The sequence below is a fragment of the Vigna unguiculata genome, chromosome 8 (genome assembly GCF_037176805.1).
Source record: "Vigna unguiculata cultivar grain cowpea cultivar isolate G323 ecotype 2 chromosome 8, ASM3717680v1, whole genome shotgun sequence".
Lineage (NCBI taxonomy): Eukaryota > Viridiplantae > Streptophyta > Magnoliopsida > Fabales > Fabaceae > Vigna > Vigna unguiculata.
This window is the reverse complement of record NC_140799.1, coordinates 19,068,295-19,095,743: the sequence shown is the minus strand read 5'-3', so window position 1 is coordinate 19,095,743 and position 27,449 is coordinate 19,068,295. Positions and strand designations below refer to the sequence as shown.

Here is a 27,449-nt window from a genome sequence, read left to right as displayed (position 1 = left end):
TTGATCATTGCTTGTCTAATCTTGCTAGAGTCTTGGAGAGATGTGAAGAAACTAACCTTGTTCTAAATTTTGAAAAATGTCATTTTATGGTGGAACAAGGTATAGTTTTAGGTCACGTTGTTTCCAAGAATGGTATATCTGTAGATCCTGCTAAAATTGATATTATTTCACAATTGCCTTACCCCTCTTCTGTGAAAGAGGTTCGATCTTTTCTTGGACATGCAGGATTTTACAGGAGGTTTATCAAGGACTTCAGCAAGATAGCCAACCCTCTCTCCAACTTGTTGCAAAAGGATGTAGTATTTGACTTTGGAGAGAGGTGCAAAGATGCGTTTGATACATTGAAAAAGGCGCTTACCACCACTCCTATCATCCAGCCACCTGACTGGACATTACCGTTCGAGTTGATGTGTGATGCATCAAACTTTGCAGTAGGAGCGGTGCTTGCACAAAAAGATGGGAAGCTATCACATGTGATATATTATGCTTCCAGAAAATTGGATGAAGCACTTTGGGCGCACAGGACAGCCTACAAAACACCTATAGGTATGTCACCTTTCAGGGTGGTTTTTGGAAAGGCTTGTCATCTACCTGTGGAGATTGAACATCGGGCCTATTGGGCCGTGAAAGCATGCAACTTGGATTTGGAAGAAGCAGGAAATGAGCGAAAGCTTCAGTTGCAAGAACTAGAGGAGATTAGGCTAGCAGCCTATGAAAATTCAAAGTTCTACAAAGAGAAAACCAAGAAGTTCCATGACCAAAAGCTTGTGGCTAGAAAGGATTTCAAGGTAGGCCAGAAGGTGTTACTATACAAATCCAAGCTTGGTCACATGAGTGGTAAGTTGCGTTCTACTTGGGAAGGACCATACATTGTTACAGAAGTCTTCCCTTATGGAGCAGTGGAGATCAAGGAAGAATCTTCAGCAAGAACTTTTAAAGTTAATGGGCATCGTCTTCGGATATTCAATGAAAATCAAGATATGCTGAACAAGACGATGGATGGGATGAACTTGACTTCTCCCTCATACCTTCCACCTTGAGGAGGTAAGTACACTTCATACTTTTTCTTTGCATTTTATACATATTGAATACATTGAGGACAATGCATGGATAAAGTGTGGGGGTGTGGGGAGATTTCCCCCTTTTCTGTTTTCGTTTTCTATTTGTTTTGTTTTTCCTTTTCTAATTTTGTTTTTTGTTTGTTTTTATTTAAAAAAAAAAAAAGGTTTTTGCTTTCAATAAAACATATTGACATTGGATTTTTGGATTTGATTTACTAATTGGAACGATCATAATTCTGGGAAAATAAAAGTCATGTGCTATGAATGGATTGTTTCTGTGATTTACTGATTGAGTTGATTTGAGAGTTTCTGGAATAAATCTTTTGTGAAAGAGTTTTTGACCTTGTGAGTTTTGAGCTTTATTGTAAGGATGAACTACCATGTGTCATTCCTATTTTTCTTGTGTGATTTGCTCATGTCTTGTTGATACTCAAATGTTTAGCTTGATTCTGTTGTTTTGCATCTTAGGTGAACATGCATGATTTGATATGACTGAGGCATTTCTTGTTTTTAGCTACTTGGCCAAATAAGCTAACCATGACATTGATCCATTGGTAGCCCCTTGAGCTTAAACCTCTTTTTCTTGTTTTGAGCATATTGTTAAACCTTAAAAAGAAAAAGACCATGTTTGTCCTTAGGGAGAAAGAAGGAGCTAGTGGATTATGTTGAGATTGGTTGAGGAATAAAGTGTGGGGGTGAGTATTTCCCCCACAAAGTTGTAAAAATGGCAAAAGGAACCCTAATTTTCCCCAAACCCTACCCTCACCAAATTAACCAATCAGATTCGGCCACGTCATCATCTTCATCTCCCAAAACAGAAACCCTAATTTTCCCCAAACCCTAGCCGCCACCATCAACCTCCACGGCAGCCACCGCCGTTTCCGGCCACCACGATTCTGCAGCGACGCGTCACCACCAACACCACCGCATCCCAGCTTGCGCCTCCATCTTCTCCGCAGCGCCACCATCATCACGACGCCACTGCACCTGCGAGAATCACCGTGAGCCACCTTCGCGTTATCAGCACGAGCAGCCACGAACCTGCAGCACCTCTTCCGGCCACCACCACGCCTTCTCCGCGAGCACACCGCCAGCGCGAACAGCGCACATCTTCTTCTTCCTTGTTCCGTCATCACCGCAGATCTCCACAACTCCGTGAAGCTTGTTCTCGCACAACCATGGCAGCAGCTTCATGCCACCACTGCAGCAGCGCACCACTTCACCTCGCAAACGCATCTGCTCCAACCAGTTTCGCTCACGCACCTGCCTTCGCCGGAGAAGAAGACCTTGCCGGAAAACGCGAAACAACAGCCGTCACCACGGGAGGAGGAAGGGGCAGAAACCCTAATTCTGGAGAGAGAGTACTCTGCGCCACGTGTCAGCGTCTGATAGGACAGTCAAACTGGTCAACTGGTCAACTCTGGTCAACTGGTCAAAGTCAGCAGTCAAATTCTGGTCAATTTTGTAAAAATGCTTAAATAAGAGGGGCAGAATTGGAAATTGGACATAAATTGAGTTGTTAATTAATTAAATAAAAATAAAAGATTTTAGCAACTGACAGATAAAGCCCAAAGTCCAGTGGAAGCCTATATAAAGAGACTTAAGGGAGCAGAAGAGGGGAACTGACAATTTTACAACTCACAGCTTAGACACTTAGAACTCTCTGGTTTTGGCAGATACCGTCTCCACCACATCTCTCATTCTTTCTTTTATTTTCTTTCTTTCATATCATCATGTATTCCATCAAAGCCACGGAGGGCTAAGCTTTAAGGGTTGATTCCACTGTAATTTCTTAAATGGATTCTGAGGTTAGATGAATTTATATGTTTTGTTATTTTGATTATTGTTGTGGTTTTTGTTTATCTATGTCCTTTGCTTCTTAATCGAATAGAAAATAATGATTTTAAATCTACATGCATGCTAATCATATGAGTTAAAAGGTTTTTAAATTAAATTGAGACTTTACTTTGATTTTGTTTAGAAACTTTCATTTGATTAAATAAGTTTTTGCCAATAATTGAGACTTTAATTTGATTAGAGGTAATTACTTTAACTAAAATTAGTCAAGACTTTACTTTGATTAATTAAGTTTTCTATTTGGTAAAGGAACAAAGGAATAGACATGATTAGGCATAGTAAAATTAATTGAGACTGTACTTTGATTGAATTTACTATGGATAATCTAACAATTCTCACTTTTAATTGAGACTGTACTTTGATTAAAAGTGAGGATGCCAACAAATGAATTGAGTCTTTACATTGATTTATTTGTAAATCAACAACAATAATTAATTTAACAATAATCTCTAGATAACCAATGAAGAATCTGATTTAGAAAAAGCAGTGGAATTGACCTATTTACTATTACTGTGTTTACAATCTTCCGTGTCATTTTCTTTGCATAACAAAACCCCCCCCTCTATTTTTATAGTTGCTAGTTTTAAATTGCATTTTTGAGAATCAAATATTTGAGATCAATTCCGTATTCGTTGTGAGACGACTCAGGGTTATCTTAACCCTAACTATTTTCTTCACTACAAACTGGCAATACTGAAGTTGCTAAAGTAGTGGTAATTTGATCGCCTAAAGTAGTGGTAATTAATTGGTAAGGTTGCATCCTGATACTCTAGGGAGCCAGTTAGTCTCACCTAGAGCAGACTGACTCATGTGGTGAGAGTAGCAGGAGGCCCGAAATTCTTTAAGGGCTAACCTTGTGGTGAGGGAGATTTGATTCATCGTAACACTGTAACACATAGCTCAGAGATGAGCAGCTCAGGATCGAGCAGAGGTATCCACCACAAGTGCAAGCATCCGCTGAATCCGACTAAGTTATCCGTATCTGGATGAGTGGAGTCGAGTCGTAGTGTATTGAATGAGGAGTCATAACATGTTTGGTTGTTATGTGGATATGAGATGATGAATATATATTTGATTGCATAATGAATATGTTGTTAGCTCTAGCTTACCCGTTTTGTTGTATTGTTGTATTGTATGTGACTTTTCTTTCTTGCGATGATCATTAATTTGATTGATGGGAGCAGATGGGCGAGATTCTCGTGGCCAACAAGGGAATGGTGATTCCGCTGCTTAGCCATCTGGGCTGGAGTTGTCTTCATGTTTTCTTTAGGGTTAAGGCCCATGTATCGTTTTATGTATCTCTACTCTACACTCTTTGTTAGATTGATTTCTAGTTTTTCCTTTGGCATCGTGGTGTGTCCGATTTTGTAGGGGGTTGTGTTTAGAAGCCCAGTACTACGCTACTTTATTATCCATGTGTGACGTTTCCTTTAATTTTAAGGATTAAATTAAATCCGGTGTTACATAAATTATTATTTTAATTCTTTTTTTAAATTTAAACATTATTTTAAAAATTATTATTATATATTTGTTATTAATTTTTACTTAAATCTTTTGAAAATTAGAAAATAGAAACACACATATCTTAAAAATTAAAAAATACTTTCACTTAAATCTTTTTTGAAAATTAAAAAATAAAAACACACATTTTTTTAAAATTAAAAAATCTTAAAAATTAAAAAATACGAACACACAACTAATATTTAAAAAAAGATACCGTCGTAGATTACACGGTACACATACTAGTATTTATATAAATATTAGTTTTCACAAATATGTATGATATATGTCTTTGTAACATTCTATATATTAATTTTCGAGTCCAGTATACTAAATGTTTCCAATAAATCGTTGTACTTAACTTTGTTTTAAAAAACCATTATTGGAAATGAATGCCCTTCACATCTTGTAAAAGAGACATTCATGGGCAAGGAGTACAAGATATAGCCATGCAAATGTATTGAGAGGAAGATAATAGTAAAATTTGAATCACCACTGGAAAACTATACATTTTTTTTTTTTGCTTATTTATGAACAAACATTCAAAGCTGGTACACAGCAAAATGGCCTTGTCAATATTTGATTTGATGACAAAAATTGCTCAACTTACACAAACCAAGAAAAAGAAAACAAAAATATACAAATTCACTACCTAGTTGGTGCAGAGAAGATTCTGTTGTACCAAACGGAATGAAGTATCATATGAAATATATCATACCTGACAGGGTTCCTGTGCCAAAGAAAATGGTGCTGCACCTTTCTTATCCTCATCTGCAATCGAAGATACTCCTTTTCCGGGATAGAAAGGAGTATGTTCTTCAGATTAGGAATATCCTTCTCCTGAACAATCACTGCAAAGGATTCCCAATTCAGAACCTCGAAAAAGGGTGGCACAAAATTGTCAGATATTATCACAGGAACACATTCGTAGAAAAGAGCTTCCACTACTCTTGGACTGTTCACTTCATAGCCTTTGGCACAAATGCAGTACTTGCTGCTCTTCATGTACTGAATGTAGTTTCTGTTTCCCTTTGACTTTGGCAATCTCCCGAAGATTTTCATGTCAGGGTCTTTGTTTTCCCAGTGCTTCAGCAAAATTGGCCTCACATATCCATGCATGCTCCCTGCAAAAAAAGCCAGAATTGGCCTCTTTGAAGCTGAATTTCCGCCAAGATCCTTAGTGGGGATTTGAGCATTCCGGACATAAGTTTCCGGAAGAGACGCATCCTTCCCGAAAACAAATCCTTCTTTCACATCAGCATTACAAAGAGCCCTTATGCAATTAGCCATTTCAACCTTAGTTTCTCCAGGGGCCTGCATAATGGAGAAGCATTTTTTATCATAACATAATCCTGGGATGAGACAAATGTGATAGAAAATATCTAATATAAGAGTTTAATCCGAAGAAGCATACCCAGTCATGGCAACCAACGAGGAAATGATCAGCACCACCAGTTCTGTTCCAGAAAGTATATTTTTCTGCAATCATTTCTACATAGTTATGAAGATACTGAATAAGGTTCTTATGACTGTGAGAACCCTGCACGTACAATGCTTCCTCCAGCATTCGAGAACTGAAAGGTAAGTAAAACAAGTGGGCCTTCTTTGGGTCTCTAGTTACAAATCTCTCATTGGCTTCCATTTGCTTCATAAACCATCCCTCAGAAGCATAAAGTCCAGTGAAAAATGGCGAGTGCATTATTGGCCTAGCTCCTTCTGTGTATACATACACTTTTAGAGTCTTTTCCATTAGTTCATAGCTCCTGAAATGAAAATTTTACAGTCACAAGACTATTCAAAAAGTGAAATATTAAATAAAAGTCAAGCATCCTGAACATGGAATCGATGAAACACTACCTCTTGAACATGGAAACATTATGATAAATTGGACCATAAAAATTTGGATCCTTCTTTACAATTGGTGCATTTTCAATCTCTGATCTCGCGTGCAGTAGCTCTTCATCAACAGCTGAAAACCACCTTGGTCTCTAAAATAAAATTAAAAGCATAAAAGAACACTGTAATATCAAAAAGTAAAAAAAATTTAGTCACATTATAATAAAGCTGAAACATCACAATTTACTCACATACCATAGAGCGATACGAAGTGTGCCTTTGATGTAAAAGTTTCTTCATTTGAAATACTGTTGTAACTTCCGGAACTGGTGTATGATAATCTTTATTCTCACTAGGCACACGGACCTTAGCACCATTTAGTGATGAACTAACACTCATTTCCTTTATGGAGTTAGTTATGTTGTCTTTCTGAAATAAAGATATGGTGGAATCATTTGATATCACTACAGTGGTAATATCTGTGCTCACATTAGTCGAATATGTACTTTCAGATTTTTGCTCAGGTGATAAAAGGGTGTCTTCTTGGAAACGGTTTGCAGAGAAATTCAAGCTGATAGTTTTGTTAAAACTGCAAGTTTGAGAATCTTCTGCCTGGTGTGATTCAGATTTTCTGTCTGCTCTCGCAATACTTTCGACCGTGGAACTATGGTCAGAGCCATTAAATCCTAAAGATTTGTTTGATGTGCGTCCTGGTTCCAAGACAAAACTAGTTCTTGGAGTGGTCTCATTTTGCCCAAAGATCAAAGTTTTATTGTCAATCTCAAAGGCATGGTCAAGAGCAAAGTTTGATGGCTTGAAAAGTGTGACATTAGTAACCAATTTGGATTTGGAGGGCACATCTGAAGACTTGAAAGTTCTATTGTCAGCAGAGAACACAGAGACTAAAACAGTTCCATATGGAAACTCAAGGTAGTGAAAAGTTAAGATGACCGCATAGGTAATGCCAATAAGCCATAGCATTCTCTTTGTTTCCAGCTGAAACAAGGATAAAAGTTCTTGACCCATTTAGCTGAAATTCTTCAATTATTTCCGTTGAAGAGAATGCTCATAGCCTCTCTGCAGATAATACCAGAAAAATTATGATATCACTGTTACATGAAAAATATGCATACTTTTGTTCTGTACGTCTCAAACAAGTGAGACTTAAATACAGAGAGCCATAGCAAAATTGAAAGAAAGCAAAAAGGGGTAACCAAATTAAAGACTAGAGCAGAATTCACTTTTAGAAACAGATTTATCAATGTTTCAAATGAAAAAAAGTTGTGGCTGTAACTAAGATACAAATGGCCTAAGAAAAACACTAACAGATCAACAACCAGAGTGGCGAAAAGACCCAAACTGATACCAACTTTGAAGCACAACATATGCAGCATCTTCCTAACACAAAAAGCACCAAGATGCTATCTTACCACTTACCAGACACCAAACTAACAGTTTACACCAACATGCAAACAAGAAAAGTTTAATTCTAATGACAGATACAGCATGCAAATCCCAATTCAACCCACAAGTCTAACTCCAAACTAGAGGCTACTTTAATAATCAGTACTTTTTTGTAATTCCCAATACATGAAACTAAGAAGAAAAAAAGATCAAAAGAAAAAAAAAACGAAAAGAAATAACTTGCAGAAATGCACTTAAAAATTTGAGCACCTCTTTGGATATACGCACAAGAAAAACAGAATCCTGTGCCTACTCGATGTTAATCAGGGAACCAAGGTTGCAAGATTTGTTCTTTTTCACTCATTCTTTTGCATGCAAAGACCAAGGTGGGGTGCGTGAAGAGTTATTTAACTTAACACTAATGAAAAGTAAAACAAGAGTTAAACATTGGCTCGGAACCTTACGTGTGGCACATACACTGATGTTGATGTTGGAGGTTCCGTTCCTTCAACGCTCTTTCATTCACAGGTTGAGTTCTCCAAGTTGGAACCGTAAGAACGTGACTGAATTTATATATCCAAAAATTTCAGAGGAAAATGGCAGAAGTTATCATATACTGACACAACACCCATTAGTCACCGCTCCAAGAAAGCAACCAGAATTTCCAATTTCACGCTTACCAACAAAACAAGCCTCTCTCGCCTTATTAACTTCAAAAATGTTGTTAACAAAACATTTTCTCTTATTACTTACTAAAGTTTATTAAAAGTTATATAAATTTATGAATCTTATACACATTATTTAAATTTTTTTATAAATACTTAATATATTTTAATCAATACTGAAAAAATATGTCAAAAGAAATAATATATGGGAAAATGTGTCCTTTAACATCAAAATTTATAAGTAAAAATACAATAATTTAGCTTTTATTACTTTATTCTTCGACCTCTTGTTTTTCGAAAAACAATATAGTACCTATTTAAATATACAAAAATTGACGTCTGACTTTGTTGTGAGTAATGATATTATGATACACACTACATTTATTACACATTGTGAGAATAAAATAATCATAAAAACTACAAATTTTCATATTTGTGAAGAAAAAAAAAAGTAAAAAGTAATAAAGGATAATGACAAATAAGTTAAAAGCGAAATTATATTTTAAACTATCATTTGTCCTTCAAATATAAAAGTTGAAATTAACACAATAATAAAAAATATATTTTATATATATACTCGTTAAAAATATAAATTATACAATAAAAGACACTCAAATGCAAAAAAAAAAAAAAGAAAAGTGAATTACAAAAAGTAGATAAATTTTGTTTATTATAAACATATTATCGTTTAATTACGTAAAGAATCATGATTTCTAAATATACTTTTAAATTTTGATTATAATAATTATGAATAAATTGTTTGCGTAAAATTTATCACTTATCTTAGACAAAAACAAATGAAGTAGGCTTGAAATTTTATATCTATTTGTCAATGTTTGCATATTGAGGATGTTCACAGAAAAGAAAAAATATGACTACTTTGAGAGCTTACTATCTTCATATATTTGTCTACCACATTCATACAATTGTCCAAAGCATATATACATTGAAAGATGAAACAGAGGAGTGGGTATTTAATGATCTCTAGTTATGTACAAATCAAAGACTAGGATATTTAATTTTAAATATTAGAAGACTTTTTAGGAGATTTTTGAATATCTCAAGTCTTACTCATACGTTATTCATACCATGAACAAGATTTTAATTGAACTCTAACTTTATATGGATCCACAGTTTCACTTTCCAATTTGATTGAGAAAACATATATCGTTCATAACAGGTAACAATTTCATGTTTTGGATGAATCTTAATAACATCAATTCGGACACACTTTATCGTTGAACAAGATAGAGTCTCAAGAAGCATTAAACGTTATTATAAAGATTAAGATGACTATGGCATTATTAGATAACTTTCAAATGTTATAGTACCTTTAGACGTCTTAGACGTCTTGTTCCGGAAGACCTTTTTTGAAATGTTTAAAAAATAAAGTCTTTCAAGATAGATGAATCTGGAACAAATGTTTTTTTATTTATTTCTTATTTGGGTACTTTCTTTTGTTTTCGTTTTGGGTTCAATTTTTGGATCATCACTGCGGCAAGTTTTTCTCCTTTGTTTTTGTGTTTTTCAAATTATTTTTGTGCGTGTTTCAGTTCCTTCTTCGGTGGCTCGATGCACTGAACTAGTCCCTCCTTCGTTCAATCAAACACTCTATTCCTCTAACCTTCACACATGAGAATTGGGGAGGCCATTTCATCGAGACTGGCGAATTTTAATAAGAAAGTTTGAAGAATGAAAATAATATACTCAAATTTTATATATTTAATTATTATTACTAATATTTAAAAGTATATATAATTTAGTATTAAAATTTTTGTATGTTTTTTTTTTTAAATTATAGTTGTAAAATTGTATTTGATATAAAACTCATTTTAAATAAGTTTTTCTAATTTCATCTCTCTTCCTGTATATTTCCATATTTGAAAACGTTTTCTTATCATAAGTTCTAAAGATTTAATCTGAAACATTCCGCCTATAATTTAAAAGAATTAATATGAAACTTTCCCACTTATAATTTTTTGAATTTTAAGAAATGATTCTCTAATTCAACAATTGAATTTTTAGCATGCTTGAAAAATAGGTGAAGATTTGTATTATTTTCATCTTCAAGAGTATCTTCTTTTATCACTTTACAAAAGTGAATCTATTATTTTATTTTTCATCAATATACCTATTTAGAAAAGTTAAGACTAAAAAATATTTTATCAAAATCTAACCAAAGATTGAGATACTTAATTACTAAAGAAACAAATATGATGATCAAATCACAGTTAAGAGATTGTTATGAAAAAACATATAGTACATAACTTTTCTTTTTATATTCATAAAAAAATAAATATATAAAAAATTCAGAAAATGGATGAGAATTGACAATGCGAAAATGAATTTATGTCTAACTTTCTCATTCTTTTTTAAACAAAAAATAAAAGAAGAGATGCAAAAGTAATAAATGAATATAATATGTGAGAAACTTAAAATGAAAAACAAACAAAAAAAATCTCAATAAATTTTATTATTTTTTATTATGTTTAATTTTTTATTTTATTATTTATTAATATTAAATATTATATTTTATAAAAAAAATAAAAATCAATTTAAAAAATAAAAAAAATATTCTAAAAAATATTTAAAAAAATTTAAAAATCTTGGGAGACCATGGCCCCTAAGGTCTGCCGTTGTTCATCAAGGACAAAAACCAATATCACTTCATCTTATATCTTTACCACTATACTAGGGAGATATGCCTAAGTACACGCATTGCACAGAATCAAAACCATACCTAAAAACCAAAACCAGTTTCGATAGAGAAGGGATAACAAAATCATATGCTACGAAGTGGGTAATCGCTCCTAACGCTTCCAAATGCTGGTATGGCAGTGACTAAGGAGCTCAATTTCTTCTAGCTAACTAGGTACACCAGAATTTCTTGTAAACTTAAGAGAAAATCTACTCAATACTAGAAAAATTGAAAAATGTTATGAAGTGTGTATCTTTCAGCTCTCACGTCCCATGTTCTCTATCCATCTATCGATCGAGCATTAACTTGAGTTAATCATGATCAAAGATCAGACGTCATCAATCTCAATTGAACGTCAACCTATGCTCACTTAGAAGTAAGGTCAATTTGAATTGGTCTCGATCGAAGGTTGGACCTTTATTAAAAGTTGACATGAATCGGACTTGGTCAATGTTCAACCGAGTCCGTTAGACCATATATTGATGAAGTCAGTATAGTCAAAAGCCAACCAAGTCGGCCGAATCAAAGGTCATTCGAGTCATCGATGGAAAAATTAGATATAAAGGGATATTGAAAAATCTAATCCATCTCACCATTAATTCTATGTACAGGTTTTGCTTTACTTAAATGTGGTTCAATCTTCAAAGTTTTTTTAAAGTCATGTATACTTTCTTTATAAATTCCTAATTCTATTAGAACCGGTCCTAAAAGACTTTACAAATCTTTCTTATATGAATCCATGAAAAATGAAAGTTATGTGTTGTTTCTCCATGTTTGAATTCAAAATTTGCTATTAGATTTTTATCCTCTAGCATATTTTTCTATTTGTTAGAAACATGTTTCGATACCTATCTCTTTTGCGTAAACAAGTTACACATATTTGCTTGTTAAATTTTGGTTGTGATTTGAATTTCTGAGTTGTTTCCTTAACTAAGATCAGTGGCAATCAGCGTACACAAGGCAATTTGTAAAAAATCATTAGAAGATTTTGATCAATTAAAATACAAAAAATTTCGTAATAAAAGTTTTCTTGTTTATTTTTCCTTCAGAAGGCGCGTCTGACGGACACCACAAGAAATTTTTAAACCCAAAATAAAAGTTGTTGAACGTATAATTTTGTACAAAAAAAAAAAAGTTTCTATACTTCATTTTGTTGTTGTTTATGGAGGCACACTTCCAGAACTACCCCTCTAAAAACTTGGCTTCACATGTCACAGTATTTTAAGTAGCGTCAAACCTTGCAACTTGACCTATAGAGTAGATAATTAAAAAAAAGTTGAATCTCATGCAAATGGATCTTTCAAATAGAAAAGTAAACGATGCCATTGCTGGGTGTGATTTCGAAATCTACCTAACAATACATATTTAATTGAATACTTATCAATGCACACTCTATTTCTTGGTGAAAATAAAAAAAAAACACAAAAAATACATTAAAACAAAATTAGAAGAAAACGAAAACTGGAATTATGTGTTAAGAAATAACCTTTAACTGAATTTAACTTTAAGAAATTGGTTTATACAGTAAGATTTGTAAATTGTGAAATATAGAAAGAGTTTGTGACAAACAAAGTTTATTTTTTAACACTGACCAAATATTTTTCTCATCTTTCTAAATTACATCAAACATTTTTTTTTTGTCTTTTGAAATACCGTCACCAGTACATTATTAAAAGTTTGTGAACAAAACTTTTTCAAAAAATAATTTTCTTATAGAAAAACAAATAATAATAATAATAATAATAAAAAAGGAGAAAATTTACACAGAAATTTCTAAATTTTCCATCAGCCACAGTTGCAGATGATGTACCCATTTGTCGTCACTGATCTCAAGATATTCTTAATTAATTTTTGATGCCTTCATTGCATAAACCAACAAACAGATGAACCTTCCTTGTTGGGGACTGTAAAACTAATTAAAAGCCAACATTTAAAACTTTCTCATTGTCTACATTCATCAGATACAGATAGATATAGCTCTAAATATGATTTGCAAATATGCATTTCAACCCAGAAATGTCAACATTAGGGAAGCCAACATAACAAAACCAGAGAATCACTAGTGGCATGATCTCAATTTTCATGAACATGCCTTTCAAGAACCATTCACCAGTGTTCATCATCATGGTTCTTTCTTTCATTTCTAATGTTCAAGCACAAAACGATGACACAGATACCGTGCAAGATTTTCCTGAACCTGTTCATCCAAGCAAGATGGTTGTAGTAGTGGCCCTTTCAATATTGTTCACTATATCATTTCTCTTACTTGTCTATATAAGGTTCCGCAGAAGCATCCCTCTTGAGCTTACCAGAAGGAGCCATGATTCACCAGATTTTCAAGCACAAGCACGGTCAAGATCAAGAAGTTCAGGGATTGACAGAAAAGTGATTGAAGCACTTCCATTTTTCATGTTCTCTTCCCTCAAAGGGTCCAAACAAGGGCTAGAGTGCACAGTGTGCTTGTCACAGTTTGAGGACACAGAGATTCTTAGGCTCTTGCCAAAGTGCAAACATGCTTTCCACATGAATTGCATTGACAAGTGGTTTGAAAGCCACTCTACATGCCCTCTTTGCAGGAATAATATTGACCCCTTAGACATCAAGAACTTCACCTACTCAATCAGTTCAAGGTCCCTGAGAGTTCCTTCAAATTTAACAGAGGACACTAACGTTGAAATCTTTGTTCACAGGGAACCTTCTTCCCATCAAGGCTCATCATCATCATCATCAAGGTTTAACATTGGAAACAGGTTTTGGAATTTGGGTTGGAGCAACAAAAAGAAGCTTCTCGTTGACCAAGAGGTTTGTGGCACAAATGGGACACCCGTGCATAAGTTCTATCACAAAATTGTTGTCTCTGATGCTGTTAGAAGAAGCAGGTGGAGTGATCTTAACTCTTCGGACATGTTATCTTTGAAGAGTGAGATGATTCATCACGCTTCAATCGGAAGATTCTCTCCCTCGAATGAGTTTTTTTGTGGAAATTCGAGCCTTTCCTCTGTTTTCAATGAGGATGAAAGTTCAATTACGTTATTGAACACAGCTGAGAAGAGATCAATGTCTGATATTGCTCATGTTCCAAGGTTCAAAGAAATATGCAAGCAGAATAGCATGGAAGCAGGTGAGGCATCAAGTGGGAATAACGAGAGGGAAGAGAGGATGAGGAGGATTTGGTTGGCAATTGCTCAACGAACAGTGCAATGGTTTGCAGGACAAGAAAGAAATTCAACAGATTTAGAGATAAAACATTTAGCATCGGATGTTTGATTTGGAACTTTGTAATCCAGCAAGAAGTGTAAATTTACTTTTTAGTGTTTTTAATTGAAGATATATATATACAGATAAAAGTTTAATAGTGTTTTTTGTCCAAATTTTTTCGAAATTATTCAATTTACGGTCCCTCAATTTTTGTGCTGTAGTTTCCATTCCTGTTATAAAAAAATCAACGTGATCCCTTTCACTAAATTTAAGGGTGGACAAGAAATTTAAATTTTAAAATCTAATCTATAATAATTTAAATTTATATTATTTTAAGTTCATTTAAATTGATTTATCTCAAATCTAAATTTATAATTTCGGATTTTAAATCTAATCCACTTAAATGTATTTGGATTGCATTATTTTATGGATTTTCAAAATCTAAACTTAATCCACTTAATTTGATTTGGATTGGATAAATTTTTTTTTTGGATTGTGAAAATTCAAAATCAACATGCGTCTAAGTTGAGCCAAGACTAGGGATGGCAACACTACAAGGCGGGCATGGGTTTCATTATCTCATATCCATTTCCGTAAAAAAATCCATCCCCATCCCCATACCCAGATTTAACAGGTATCAAACTTTTGTCCCATCCCCATCTCCACCGGGTAACGGGTATAATTTCGTACACATACCTATACCTATTTTCTTATTACTTCAATATTAATTTTAATTAATTTTTATAAAATAATACAAAATTATGGTAAAGGAAACATAATATTATCAAATATTTTAAAATAAATTATAATTGTTTACATTTTAGATTATAATACCAAATAAAATTTCATGAGAACCAACACATTTATTAAATTTACAAACATTAATGAAACCTAGTTGATAAAATTTAAAATTATTTAAAACAAATATAAAAGGAAAACAAATATTCAAATTAAAATATATTTTAAATGTTTGTTTACTTCAATTTTTTAAATTCTAATGAATTTCTTTTTTATAAACTAATAAAAGTTATAATACATCATTTGATCAAAATGATACAAAGAATGTAACGTCCTATTTTAAATAGATAAATCCAATTTAATAAAACGCCACATACATAAATATCCAGAGATTACGAAAATTGGTATATGAAGGTACACAATACCCCAAACTTATTCATAACAAAAGAAAAGAGGCACCACATTGCCTAACATAAGTACAATAGTTCAAAAGCAGCACAAGTTCTTGTCCAGAACAAGAGAAAATCTAACTAATAAAACTCCTTCAGCTACTGGCCCCATAGTGAGCCTGATACCCATCCATAACCATCAAACTGCAGCATCTCTACTATCATTACCACTGTCAGGAGTTCTCATATCTGCTCACATCAATAAAATTGATGATCATCGCAATGGAGAAAGCCACACACAACATACAAGCAAGCAAAAGGGTAAGCTAGTGTAACAAATCCTTATATTATAACACTCAGCAAGTAAGTTCAAAACCAAACATAATTAACAGATACCCACACATGATATACCCAAACCACTTAAGACTTTTACTTGACTATCCGGATACATACAATGAGGCACCACCATAAGACTGTGGAATTACGTCCTAGCAGTGAGGCACCACCACGAGGCCTTCGTGGAATTATGTCCATACATGAGGCACCACCACGAGGTCTTCGTGGAATTACGTCCTTATATTGAGGCACCACCATGATACCCTCGTGGAATTACGTCCTTATATTGAGGCACCACCATGAACTTTCACCCCGAGGTTCATGGAATTAAGTCCAATAGATGAGGCACCACCATTGACTCCCCCTAAGAGGGTCCATGGGATTACATCCATATGATAAGGCACCATTATGAGCTCCCACCATGAGAGTCATGGGATTACGTCCTACACATAACTTGTCCATGTTTCACCAAATCAATCATAGAGTTTTCATGCATACCAATCCCATGCTAATATATATATAAACAACCAACTATCCAAACATATATGATGACAAACTCATACCAAACACATCGACTTCCAACCCCAATTATATCATATAGAGTGTATATGGCCTCAAAACTTCAACAGTTTAAAGCACACTTCATCCAATCACATGAAACATACACATATTCACTTAACCTTGTCAATCTCGCTCAAGCTATAGAGCTCTCGCTCTGACAAGAGGAACCCCTCGCTCATAAGCGCCCAACAAATGAGCACTACAGCTCTAGGAACAAATTTGTGAGTTGAAAACACCGACATTAGAACAAAAACGAGATTACTGAGATGACCCTAATCAGAACCACCACAACAAAGCTAGGGAAGAGAAACTACCAGTTGAGGATTAACTTACATGGATTAAATGGAACTTAGCTAGCTCAGAGAAGAGTCTTGATCAAACCCTAGCAGAGCTCTCTATCAAAGAAAAAAGAGAGGGGAAATTAGCTATTTGAGAGTTGAGAGGTAGAATGGGAAGTGAAAGGGCAACTGGGGTTTCTGGAGAACTTGGGGGCTGCCCTAGGGCTGACCTTAAGCCCAACAGTTAAGGTTAGGCCCTTAAACATTAAGGGCAAAAAAGAAAATGGGCCTTACATCACCACATGAAACAATTTATTAAAAAAAATAGAAAAAAAAAGAAACAAGGGATTCAACCAAACACATGTTAAAAAACTTATATTGCAAACGTTCTTAAAAGAAATTAAATGAAACGAAATAAAGGAACATAATACCAATTACTAAAAAATTCTAGACTAATTGTTGGATTAAGAGAAACAATCCATTGAAAATATAATCTTTTATCAATTCTAAATTTTCAAAACTTATTTCCACAATTATTTTCTTAAAAAAATATGAGTTATCTTAAACTCCATCACAAATATTTACGAATTTCCTCCATTTACCTGTAAATGATTATAAAACAATCTGAGAAAAAAAAGACTTAGCACACTAAAGAGGAAATACACTCCACTCATGCCAATAGGTACCAGCTCAAGAAATGTCAATGGTAAAAAGCATACTCATAATCTCAGCATATGAAGAATTTTGGATTCATAAAGAAAAGAAAAAAAAACTTCTAAAACTTATAGTTGAAACTATTTTCAATTAAGCGTTTCAAAAACCTTGCATTTGTTCAAAAGATTATAAAAAAATTGTCCTTTTATTACACATTTTTCTCAAACGAATTTATCCTTACTTTAGCAAAAAATTTTAAATTCTCAATCATTTTTCTTTTAGAAAAGCAGTCCTACATCGAAAGGAACTTCACTTGGGATTTACTTTTCATGTTAAAAAAGAAGTCTATTCCTTTTCATTTATTTTACTTGAAGAGAGAAGATTTTTTAAGGGAGAGAATATTTGTTTATCCTTTAAGAGATTTAAGAGAAAAGATTAGTTTTCTTGAAAGAAAGAAGATTAATTTCTCCTCTGAGAAAGAAGATTATTTTCTCCTCTTAGAGAAGATTAGTTTCTCTTCTAAGAGAGAAGATTAGTTTCTCCTCTGAGATAGAAGATTAGTTTCTCCTCTAAGAAAGAAGACTAGTTTCTTCTCCAAGAGAGAATATTAGTTTCTTTTCCGAGAGAGAAGATTAGTTTCTCCTCCGAGAGAGAAGATTAGTTTCCCTTCCGAGAGAGAAGATTAGTTTCTCCTCTAAGAGCGAGAAGATTAGTTTCTCCTCTGAGAGAGAAGATTAGTTTCTCCTCTGAGAGAGAGAAAATTAGTTTCTCCTCTTAGAGAGAGTGAAAGAGAAGATCTACTAGTTTCTCCTTTGAGAAAAAAGATTGACTAGTTTCTCCTCTGAGAGAGACGATTAGTTTCTCCTCAAAGAGAGAAGCCTAGTTTCTCCTATTGTGAGAGAAGCCTAGTTTCTTCTCTAATCCTCGAACATGTTAGAGGTAAGCCCCAACAAAGCTCAAATCCAAAAATTGAAGGCATAGTTAGCTAGGGAGCTTGATAAGAAGGACTTGGGTGCGATAAATAAGATTTTATGGATGCAAATTCATCGAGACAGAAAAGATGGGATTACTAAAAATCTTGCGGCACTTCAACATACAAGATTGTAAGCCAATTTCTACCCCACTTTCTATCAATTGTTCCTCATGTATGATTCCTAGCAGTAAAGTAGAGAGGATGGAGATGTCTCGAGTTCTGTATGCATCGGCGGTGGGTAGCCTTATGTATGCTATGATTTGTACAAGACCAGATATTTGCACAAGTAGTGGGAGTGGTTAGTAGGCTCATGGAAAATCTGGTGGAGAGCATTGAAGTATTGTAAAGAGGATCCTCAGATACATCAAAGGAACCTCGAGTGTTGCGACATAATGACAAATAATAAATCACGGTATAAAGATTTGATTAATTTTGTCGAAATTTTCAAAAGGGAGAATGTTAGAAAAGAAGTCCCATATTGGTGGGAACTTAACTTGGGGCTTAATTTTCATCTTATAAAAGAAGCCTAGTGTTTCCTTAGGAACACATCCTAAATTCTCTTCCTTTTCATTATTGATCGAGGACGTACCCCACCAAATAAAATAGATAAATGTAGTACTCAGGAGTTACCATAAGATCGTCTCTTAATGACCACTATTTTCAATTAAATGTTCCATATTCAACAAGGGGGGGTTGGTTTGGCAGATTGAAATTCAAACAAAAAATTAACAAAACGTAATTGCAAAGTTTAATTAAACAGATTTCAAAACATATTGATTCCTTGATTCAACTGAAATTTCACCAATCATAGATTACATAATTAATTATTCTATCCAATTTGCTCTCATCAAACCCAAAATTAATCAACTAATCGATAACTAACACAAGTTCAATATGCCATTAAGCAAAGCATACTTCAAGCAACTAACACCCACAAATTAAGCATTCTATGAACAACCTATACTCATTTAAGCATGATTATAATTGATTTAGGTGTAGAAACACGAAATTGAGATTAAACATACATCAATTCAGACGATGCCCATTCACTTTCAAGCTCTTATCAGTGGATTGGCTTTTAATCTCAACTGCACCATAAGGATAAACATTAGTCACCATTAAGAAAAACATACTTCAAGCAACTAACACCCACAAATTAAGCATTCTATGAACAACCTATACTCATTTAAGCATGATTATAATCGATTTAGGTGTAGAAACACGAAATTGAGATTAAACATACATCAATTCAGACGATGCCCATTCACTTTCAAGCTCTTATCAGTGGATTGGCTTTTAATCTCAACTGCACCATAAGGATAAATATTAGTCACCATAAAAGGACTAATCCACTTTGATCACAACTTACCACCCACGAGACCAAGTTTGGAGTTATATAATAACACTTGTTGATGGATAACAAAATCCTTCCTAGCTATGGAGCTATCAAGGATTCTCTTGGTCTTGTCTTTGTAGAACATGGAATTTTGATATGCTTCCAGATGGATCTAACTCATTCAACTACAACTTCCTTACCTCTCCAATTTGATCAAGTGAGAAGTTGCATGACTTGACAACCTAGTAAGCTCAGTACTCTATCTCTAATGGTAGGTGGTATGGCTTACGAAAGACAACCCGATAGGTGCCCAAAGAGCGTCCTCAAGTCTATTGCCCAATCCTTTTGGTTGGGCTGTACGATCTTCTTCAAGATCCTTTTAATCTCTCTGTTTGAGATCTCGGCTTGCCCGTTAGTTTGGGGATGATACGGTGTAGAAAGCTTGTGCACAACCATGTACTTTTGAAGCAAAACCCCTATGGATCTATTGTAGAAATGGGTGCCCTGATCACTAACGATATCTCTAGGAACTCCAAACTTGCAAAATATGTGAGACCTAACAAAGTCTATAACAACCCGAGCATCATTAGTTCTGGTGGCTTTGGCTTCCACCCTTTTTGAAACATAATCGACAACAAGCAGGATGTGAGTGAAACCAAAAGAGACCGAGAAAAGGCCTATGAAATCTATACCGCAAACATCAAAGACCTCCCAAAAATATCATGGGTTTGAGGCATCTATTGTCTCCAAGAAATGGCTCCTCCAACTCGTTGGCATTGTTCACATGTGCTACAAATCCTCCACACATCCTTGAAGATGTTGGACTGGTAAAATCCGCAATCTAGCACCTTACGAGCTATCCTTTTTGTGCCAAGATGACCACCAGGTGTAGATGAATGACAGAATTGGAGGACCGAGTCAATCCTATGGTCCAGAATGCATATCCGGGTAACCTGGTCACTGCATATCTTTCACAAATATGGGTCATCCGAAATATAATACCTAGCATTGCTCTTAAGTTTATCAAATTGACCTCTAGGTGCTAAGGGAGGAAAAATAAAAGTGATCGATGTCGTATCTGACCAAATAGAACATGTAAATGTAATACCCAAAAGTTAACCCAAGGTCGTCTCCCAATGACCAAACCTTTCATTCAAAGTTTATTTTCCATATGTAATTCAATACAAATGGGGGGGGGGGGTTGGTAGATACAGTTTCCAGAATTATGAAAATAAATTAAACAATTTTGCATATGTTAATAAAACAAATTCAAAAAAGTATTGACTTCCTTGAATTTGAATGCAATTTCACTTATCATATGTGAAGTAATTAGGGTTCTGGTTTCACCCAATCCACTCGTTCAAACCCACTAAGTGAGGGTAAAAACGTGTTTCAATACATAATTAAGAAAAACATACATCTATTCATTTGTGGTAGCCAACCTAATTCATTAAACATGAATGAAATCAACCAAGAACACATTACCCAATCTGTAAATTAAGAATTAACAGAATAAGAATAACAATTCATCACAGAATCAAGATGAAGAAAGACAAAACACAAATGTGAAACAAAACCTCAAAGCTTAATTGCATCTCCTTCAAGTAGTCAATACACTATATCAGAAAGCCATGGAATTCAAATTACAAAGCAAAGGCAAATGAAAATACATCACCACCATGAAGAAAATAGACTGAAATAGTATGCATAATGCTCCAAAATGCTCTAAAACGTGTCAAAAATAAGTGGAAAGTGAAAACCCCAATTAGGTGCTCTTTAAAACGTAAAAAAATGGAGAGTTGGGGAGAAGATGGTGGCTGCCTATCAAAAAGAAGACCTAAAAAACGTGGTCACATTACCACAAACCAAAGTATTTACAAAGTTGTCATTTTACCACTCATCATTACAAAAATGTCATTCTGGTCAGTAGAATTACAAAAATGTCACTATGGGCTGAAAATGTTAGCATAGTGATGTGGACATACTATGGTGCAGACGTGACAATGATGTGACAACCCTCTCTTCATCTTAAAATTAGTGTTCAAGCTCCAAAATTTGCTCCACAAAATACCTAAAAACAATTAGAAACAAAAATTAAACCAATTAATGCCAAATTACTCAGAATTCTGAAAAATGGCACAATGAAGCCCAATTGAGGAAAATGCACTAATAGAAGACAATTAAGCACTAAACAAGCATCAAGATGGGCACAAAAGGGCAATTAGATAAGGGAAAATAATGACTCATCAAGAAGTAATAAGATAATTTAAAATATTAGCAAACCATGGTGAGGGAAAAGACGCAGAGAGTGTCAACAAACTTTCATCGGGAAAGTCATCCTGGATCGATGAAACATCATCAACAAACCTTTCGATCCTAATCAGGTGGTCTACAACCAAATTATGTGCTTCGCTCTTGTCACGGATCTCCAAATCAAACTCCTAGAGTCAGAGCATCCATCTTATTAGCAGAGACTTCGACTCCACCTTCTTCAAAAGGAACTTCAAAGCTACGTGGTCAATAAACACAACACCAGGAGAACAAAGCAAATATGATATAAACTTCTTAAGGGCAAAGACAATCGCAAGAAGTTCTTTCTCTACTGTGGTATAGTTCACATGAGCAACATCTAACATCCTGGAGGCGTAGTAGATCATTCAAGGCTTTTTATCAATCTTCTATGCTAGGATATCTCTCAAGGCATAATTTGATGCATCGGATATGAGTTCAAATGGGGCTGTCCAATCTAATGCCTAAATGATAGGTGTAGTGGTCAAGGCCTTCTTGAGGCAACCAAAAGCCTCTTTACATCTTTCATCAAAGATGAAGTTAACATCCTTTTGTAGTAACTTGGACAGTAGGAGGGCTTTCTTGCTAAAATCCTGGATAAAGCTCTTGTAAAACCCTGCATGACCAAGAAAAGAACGGACGTCTCGCACAAAATATGGGTAAGGTAACTGTGAAATAACATAAATCTTGGCAGGGTCAACTGCTATACCCTTACTTGAAATGATATGCCCCAAAACTATATGTTGTTCTACCATGAAATGACACTTCTCAAAATTGAGAACAAGGTTAGATTGGATGCACCTATTCAAAACATTGTCCAAACTGTCTAAACATGCATCGAAGGAGGATCTATACACAGTAAAATCATTTGTAAACACCTTTATGCAATTTTCAAGAAAATCACTGAAAATGCTAAACATGCATCATTAGAATGTGGCAACGACCTTGCATAAGCCAAAAGGCATCCTCCTATAGGCAAAAGTGTCCGCGGCATGTGAATGTGGTCTTTTCCTGATCCTTGGGAGCAATATGGATTTGAAAATAACTAGAAAAACCATCAAGAAATAGTAATAGGATTTACTTGCCAAGCGCTCAAGCATCTGGTCAATGAATAACAATGGCAAGTGGTCTTTCCTAGTTGCTTGATTAAGCCTCCTATAATCGATGCAAACTCTCCAACTATTTTGCACCCTGGTTGGAATGAACTTGTCCCTTTGATTTTTCACAATAGTGAGGCTTGTCTTCTTAGCAACAACATGGATAAGGTTGACCCATTGACTATAGTGAAGCTCTCATGGTAGATTTTGATAGTTGAATGAAGCTTCCTTGTAGCATGGATGAAGATGCATCGAAGAAAGGAGATGGAATGGAAACAAAAATGATTGGAAAAGGTTCCTAAAAGGTTAGGCCAACTTAGGGAGGAAGGCTAGAGGAGACATGTAGGAGAGTGCTCTAGCAATTTGGACTCCGAAAAGTGCAAGTCATGGAGTGATCTTAACATATATTTGCATTAACAATTCAATAGTAACCTTATGAAGAGTGTGAGTATCTCATTTATGTAAGTTTTGAAATGGTAGAAATGCCAAGAAGGGGGGGTTGAATTGGCTAGTAAAAAAATATGATGTCTTTTGAAGGTTTAAAAATGTTTTAAATTGAATCAATTTAATCACCAAGTTTGGAGGTAAACACCTCTAAACAACACACTTTCAACCGATCAAAAACAGAGTTAGTTGATTGATTTTACTATGCAAAGTTTGTACTGGTATAATCAATTGATTGAATTAGAAAAATAGTCGACTAAAATACTGGGAAAAATACAGAAATGCAAATTTGTGATTTAAAGCAAGAACAATGTAAAAGATCAATTAAGACAGGTTGCAATGAGTTATACAAACATGCTCAATGTTGTAAATGCCACCAAAACACTCAAGAATATAAAAAAAAGATGGTTTAAATCCAAATTTTTAAAATTTTAAATGATAATGCAAGAGAGAAGGGTTAGAGAAAAGATTGATGCACAAGATTTTTATATTGATTCACTCAAACCTAAGCTACATCCAATTTGTCATCGCAACCTGAGCCTGACTTTACACTATTTCAAAAGATTTACAAAGTTTACACCCTTACACTTTCAAAATAAGCAAACACACACAGATAAAAGACTCTTGAATCACACAAGAATCACAATTGCACAGCAAGACACCTCTTGTAGACCTGGAAAACTGCCAAACACACACAAAGCTTGAGAAAGATCAAACCTCAATGGTAGGCTAGCTCTGCGTACCATAAACACCTTCTCCAAGCTTCAAACACAAGCAAAAAGCTCCAAGAATTGATCCAAGATCAATCTTCACCAACTGCAATCTGTATAATCACCAAAGAGAGAGAATTCCTAGGTTTCTAGAATAGTTTCATGCTAAAAAAATGGTCTACTTACATCTCTTTCGAAAAATACAACTCTTATAGTCAAACTGTTACGAAATTTGATATGTTGATTTTCAAAGCAATCGGTTGATTTCACTTAAAACTTAAGTGAAATCAGTCGATTAAAAAATAAATAAACTGATTGAATAAGTCACAATTTAAGACTATTGCAACTAACCTTTTAATCTGTTAAAAATTCATTCAACAAATTGAAAGACACTTTTTAACCTGTTGAAAAATATTTCAACAAATTAAAAGACACAATAAAGACCATATACATCTAATAAATGTGAAATGGTCTACAAAGTGAATTACAAACTTCAAGCTTGTTTTCCTAATGATTGGTCCATATGGAGGGCATGCGTTTAACACTTGTTCAACATGAATAACATCAAATCTCCAAAACTTCATCAATGTAGGCATGATTCCAAAGCAATGGCTTCAAGTTAGTTCAACAAAGCTTCATCAACTCTTTAAGAAACACACCATCCAGGCTTTGTATATCAACAATTTATAGTAGAAAGCATCTCCTAAAATGAAATCTAAATGCAAGACTAAATGAAATGCAAATGCAATGTGGCCATGTGAATCACATGTGTTTAGATCTAGATCTGGATCTAAGATCCACAAAAAGTGGATCACATGCCATGTGACATGTCACACTTTGCTCATTTAACACATGTGCTAAATGTGAAACTTATGGCTAAGCCTAGAAGCAAACTTGGTATAAACTTTGTAATTGGGCTTGAATGGACCCAATTGCAAAAGCTAGATCAATCATGACCCAAAACTACTTCTAGTAATTTTACAATTTATTTTCAAAGCATGGCCTAAAAAAAATTGGCAAAAAAATAAAGTCTAATATAATGTCTTGACATGTCTCTTGTTATTGGGCCTTTGATTGGGCTTGAGCATTCAGGTGCATGTGGGTTAATGGAATGGGCCTTGAGTGGATTCATTAGACTGTCTAAAATGGGGTAGATGATCCCAACTTGTAGAAGCTTGCTCACCTCCTTCTTTACAACGTCTAGAATGATAGGGTTGAGTCGCCTCTATGGTTGTTTCACTAGCTTTGCTCCATCCTCCAATAAATTCTTGTGCATGCACATGGATGGGGTAATACTAAGAATGTCGACTAATGTCCACCCAATGGCCTTCTTATGCTTCTTGAGCACTTGCAACAACCTCTGCTTTTGTTCAACAATGAGGGAGGTAGAGATGATCATAGGCAGTCTTTCCTCATCCTCCAAATATACATACTTGAGGTTGTATGGTAGAGGTTTTAACTCTGAAGTGTTGGGTGCTGGCTAAATAGCAGGAACCTGAGGGTAGGGGGAAAATGGTTCCACAGCCTGTACCTCAACATAACATTCAAATGCATATTTACTTCTTGTAACATGGTTAGTGCATTATGGCCGTGTAACATCAAAATCAATTGGTATACCACCCAAAGAGTCAAACTTAGAATCAACATCATAAGCATAATCATTATCAACATTAGAATCATAATCAACATCAATGAATGCAAATTCAAACAATTCAAACACAAATGAATATTTCATGCAATGCAAAGGGTGGAAATCTGAAATATGTCTATCAACAGCATCATCAATGATATCAACGTGGAAAATAGAGTGATCCTCAGAGGGATGTTTCATGGTATCTAGAATGTTAAAATGCACCACAATATCATCGAACTCGATAGACAAAGTACATGCATGGACATCAATCTTGGTTCGTGTGGTTTCTGAAAATGGTCTGGCTAAAATGATTTGTGCAGAACCATGTGAAAATCCCTATTCCATATCAAGAATATAAAAATCAACAGGGAAAATGAATTCTCCAACACGAACCAAAACATCGTCAACCAGACCTATAAGGTGGGAAACACTTCTATTTGCCAACTAAATCACCACACTCGTAGGTTGCAGAGGTCCAAGAGAAAGAGATTTAAAAATGGACAGAGGCATTACATTAATTGAAGCACCAAGATCAAGCATTTCATTTTCAAATTTATTGTTACCTATGATGCAAGTACACAAAAATGTACCTAGGTCATTGCACTTCCTAGGAATCTGAGGAAAAAATTTAACTATCAGTGCTGACGTATTCCTTCCAAAGCTAATCTTCTCGTTTCCCTTTAGCCTCCTCTTGTGTGTGCATAACTCCTTCAAGAACTTTTCATGTCTGGGAATCTGTTTAATGGCATCCAACAAAGGTATGTTCACCTCCACCTTCTTGAATGTCTCTAAAATCTCCCTATCAACCTCTTCCATCCTCTTGCTTCGAATAACTTTTGGTGGGAAAGAAAGAATGATGGGAGGCGCAAAAGTAGAGGTGGAAGGTGTATAAAGTACACTAAATGTGGAAGTACTGGCTGCATGGGCATCACACTTTCTTTGAAGTGTGGTAGGGTCAATTTCCCTTTCAGGTGTAGGCTTAGTGGTGGGAACTTCAATCTGCTTCCCAGACCTTAATGTGATGGCACTCACATTTATGGGGTTCTCAACTGTTTGTGATGACAACTTGTCAAAAGTTTAAACTAGTGCTTGGTTTAGCTTAGTGGCCATATGCCCCATTTGATTTGTCAAACTCTGGATGCTCTAGTATCCTACTAAAATTGCATATTTTGAAGGGTCATCATCCTTACCAACTTCTCTAATGATGTAGAAGATAAAGGTGCAGCAGGAGCTGAGGAGGGTGCAGGAATAAGTGCAGGTGCAACTCTTTATTGTTAGTGAGGAGGCGATTGCACATTTTGAACCTGTTTTTGTTCCTGGTTGCCCCATCTCAAATTGGGGTGATTCCTCCTACCAGGATTGTATCTGTTAGTTCATAAATCATTGTTTTGCTAGTGTTGCTAGGACAACCTATTGTTGAAAATGTTGGCAACATAGGCTTGAGGAGTGTCAGAAGGTGTAGATGTTGTGGCCTGTGGCAAGGCTAGGCAAGAATTTGTGAAATGATCAACTGAAATGAAAATGCCACAAACTCTTGTTGTAGAAGGTGCATGCTTTGATTTACAACAAGTTCATTGACTAAAGTGGTAAGAGCATCAATCTTGGTCTCCAATTTCTTGGTGTACTCGGCAGATCCTACATCATGAACCGTTCTAACAACAATGGCATCATGTCTCAATCAATTTGCTCGTTGTTGTTAGGGTTGAATTACTAAGAGCCTACCACTCGCAGCATCAATCTATCCATATAGCGTAAGCCTTCATAAAAATATTGAAGAAGCAAATGCTCATAT

General features: G+C 34.9%; 2 protein-coding genes across 6 annotated transcripts; one reads left to right on the top strand and one right to left on the bottom strand.

Annotated features, from left to right (window-relative positions):
• Positions 1–4,878: 4,878 nt before the first annotated feature.
• Positions 4,879–8,311, bottom strand: LOC114193701 (putative glycosyltransferase At5g03795). 5 transcript variants are annotated; one of them, XM_028083594.2, is made up of 5 exons: positions 8,136–8,311; positions 6,510–7,331; positions 6,276–6,406; positions 5,833–6,181; positions 4,879–5,732 (listed from the first exon to the last, which is right to left on the bottom strand). In XM_028083594.2, the coding sequence occupies exons 2-5, from the start codon at positions 7,278–7,280 to the stop codon at positions 5,067–5,069; spliced, it is 1,917 nt and encodes a 638-aa protein (XP_027939395.1). In that variant the 5' UTR covers positions 7,281–7,331; positions 8,136–8,311; the 3' UTR covers positions 4,879–5,066. The 5 variants fall into 5 exon arrangements, with proteins under 5 accessions (XP_027939395.1, XP_027939398.1, XP_027939396.1 ...); XM_028083597.2 differs by having other exon boundaries at positions 8,123–8,267; XM_028083595.2 differs by having other exon boundaries at positions 8,118–8,258.
• Positions 8,312–12,922: 4,611 nt separating this feature from the next.
• LOC114193767 (putative RING-H2 finger protein ATL12) lies at positions 12,923–14,378 on the top strand. The gene has a single exon (XM_028083699.2). It carries the CDS (start codon positions 13,089–13,091, stop codon positions 14,286–14,288), a length of 1,200 nt encoding a protein of 399 aa, XP_027939500.1. The 5' UTR covers positions 12,923–13,088; the 3' UTR covers positions 14,289–14,378.
• Positions 14,379–27,449: the final 13,071 nt, after the last annotated feature.

Coding starts and splice junctions, on each gene's coding strand:
- LOC114193701 (XM_028083594.2), bottom strand. CDS start 7,280: ATGGGTCAAGAACTTTTATCCTTGTTTCAGCTGGAAACAAAGAGAATG. Junction 6,407..6,509: donor ACACTTCGTATCGCTCTATG/GTATGTGAGTAA, acceptor ATTTTATTTTAG/AGACCAAGGTGGTTTTCAGC. Junction 6,182..6,275: donor AATGTTTCCATGTTCAAGAG/GTAGTGTTTCAT, acceptor TTTTCATTTCAG/GAGCTATGAACTAATGGAAA.
- LOC114193767 (XM_028083699.2), top strand. CDS start 13,089: ATGATCTCAATTTTCATGAACATGCCTTTCAAGAACCATTCACCAGTG.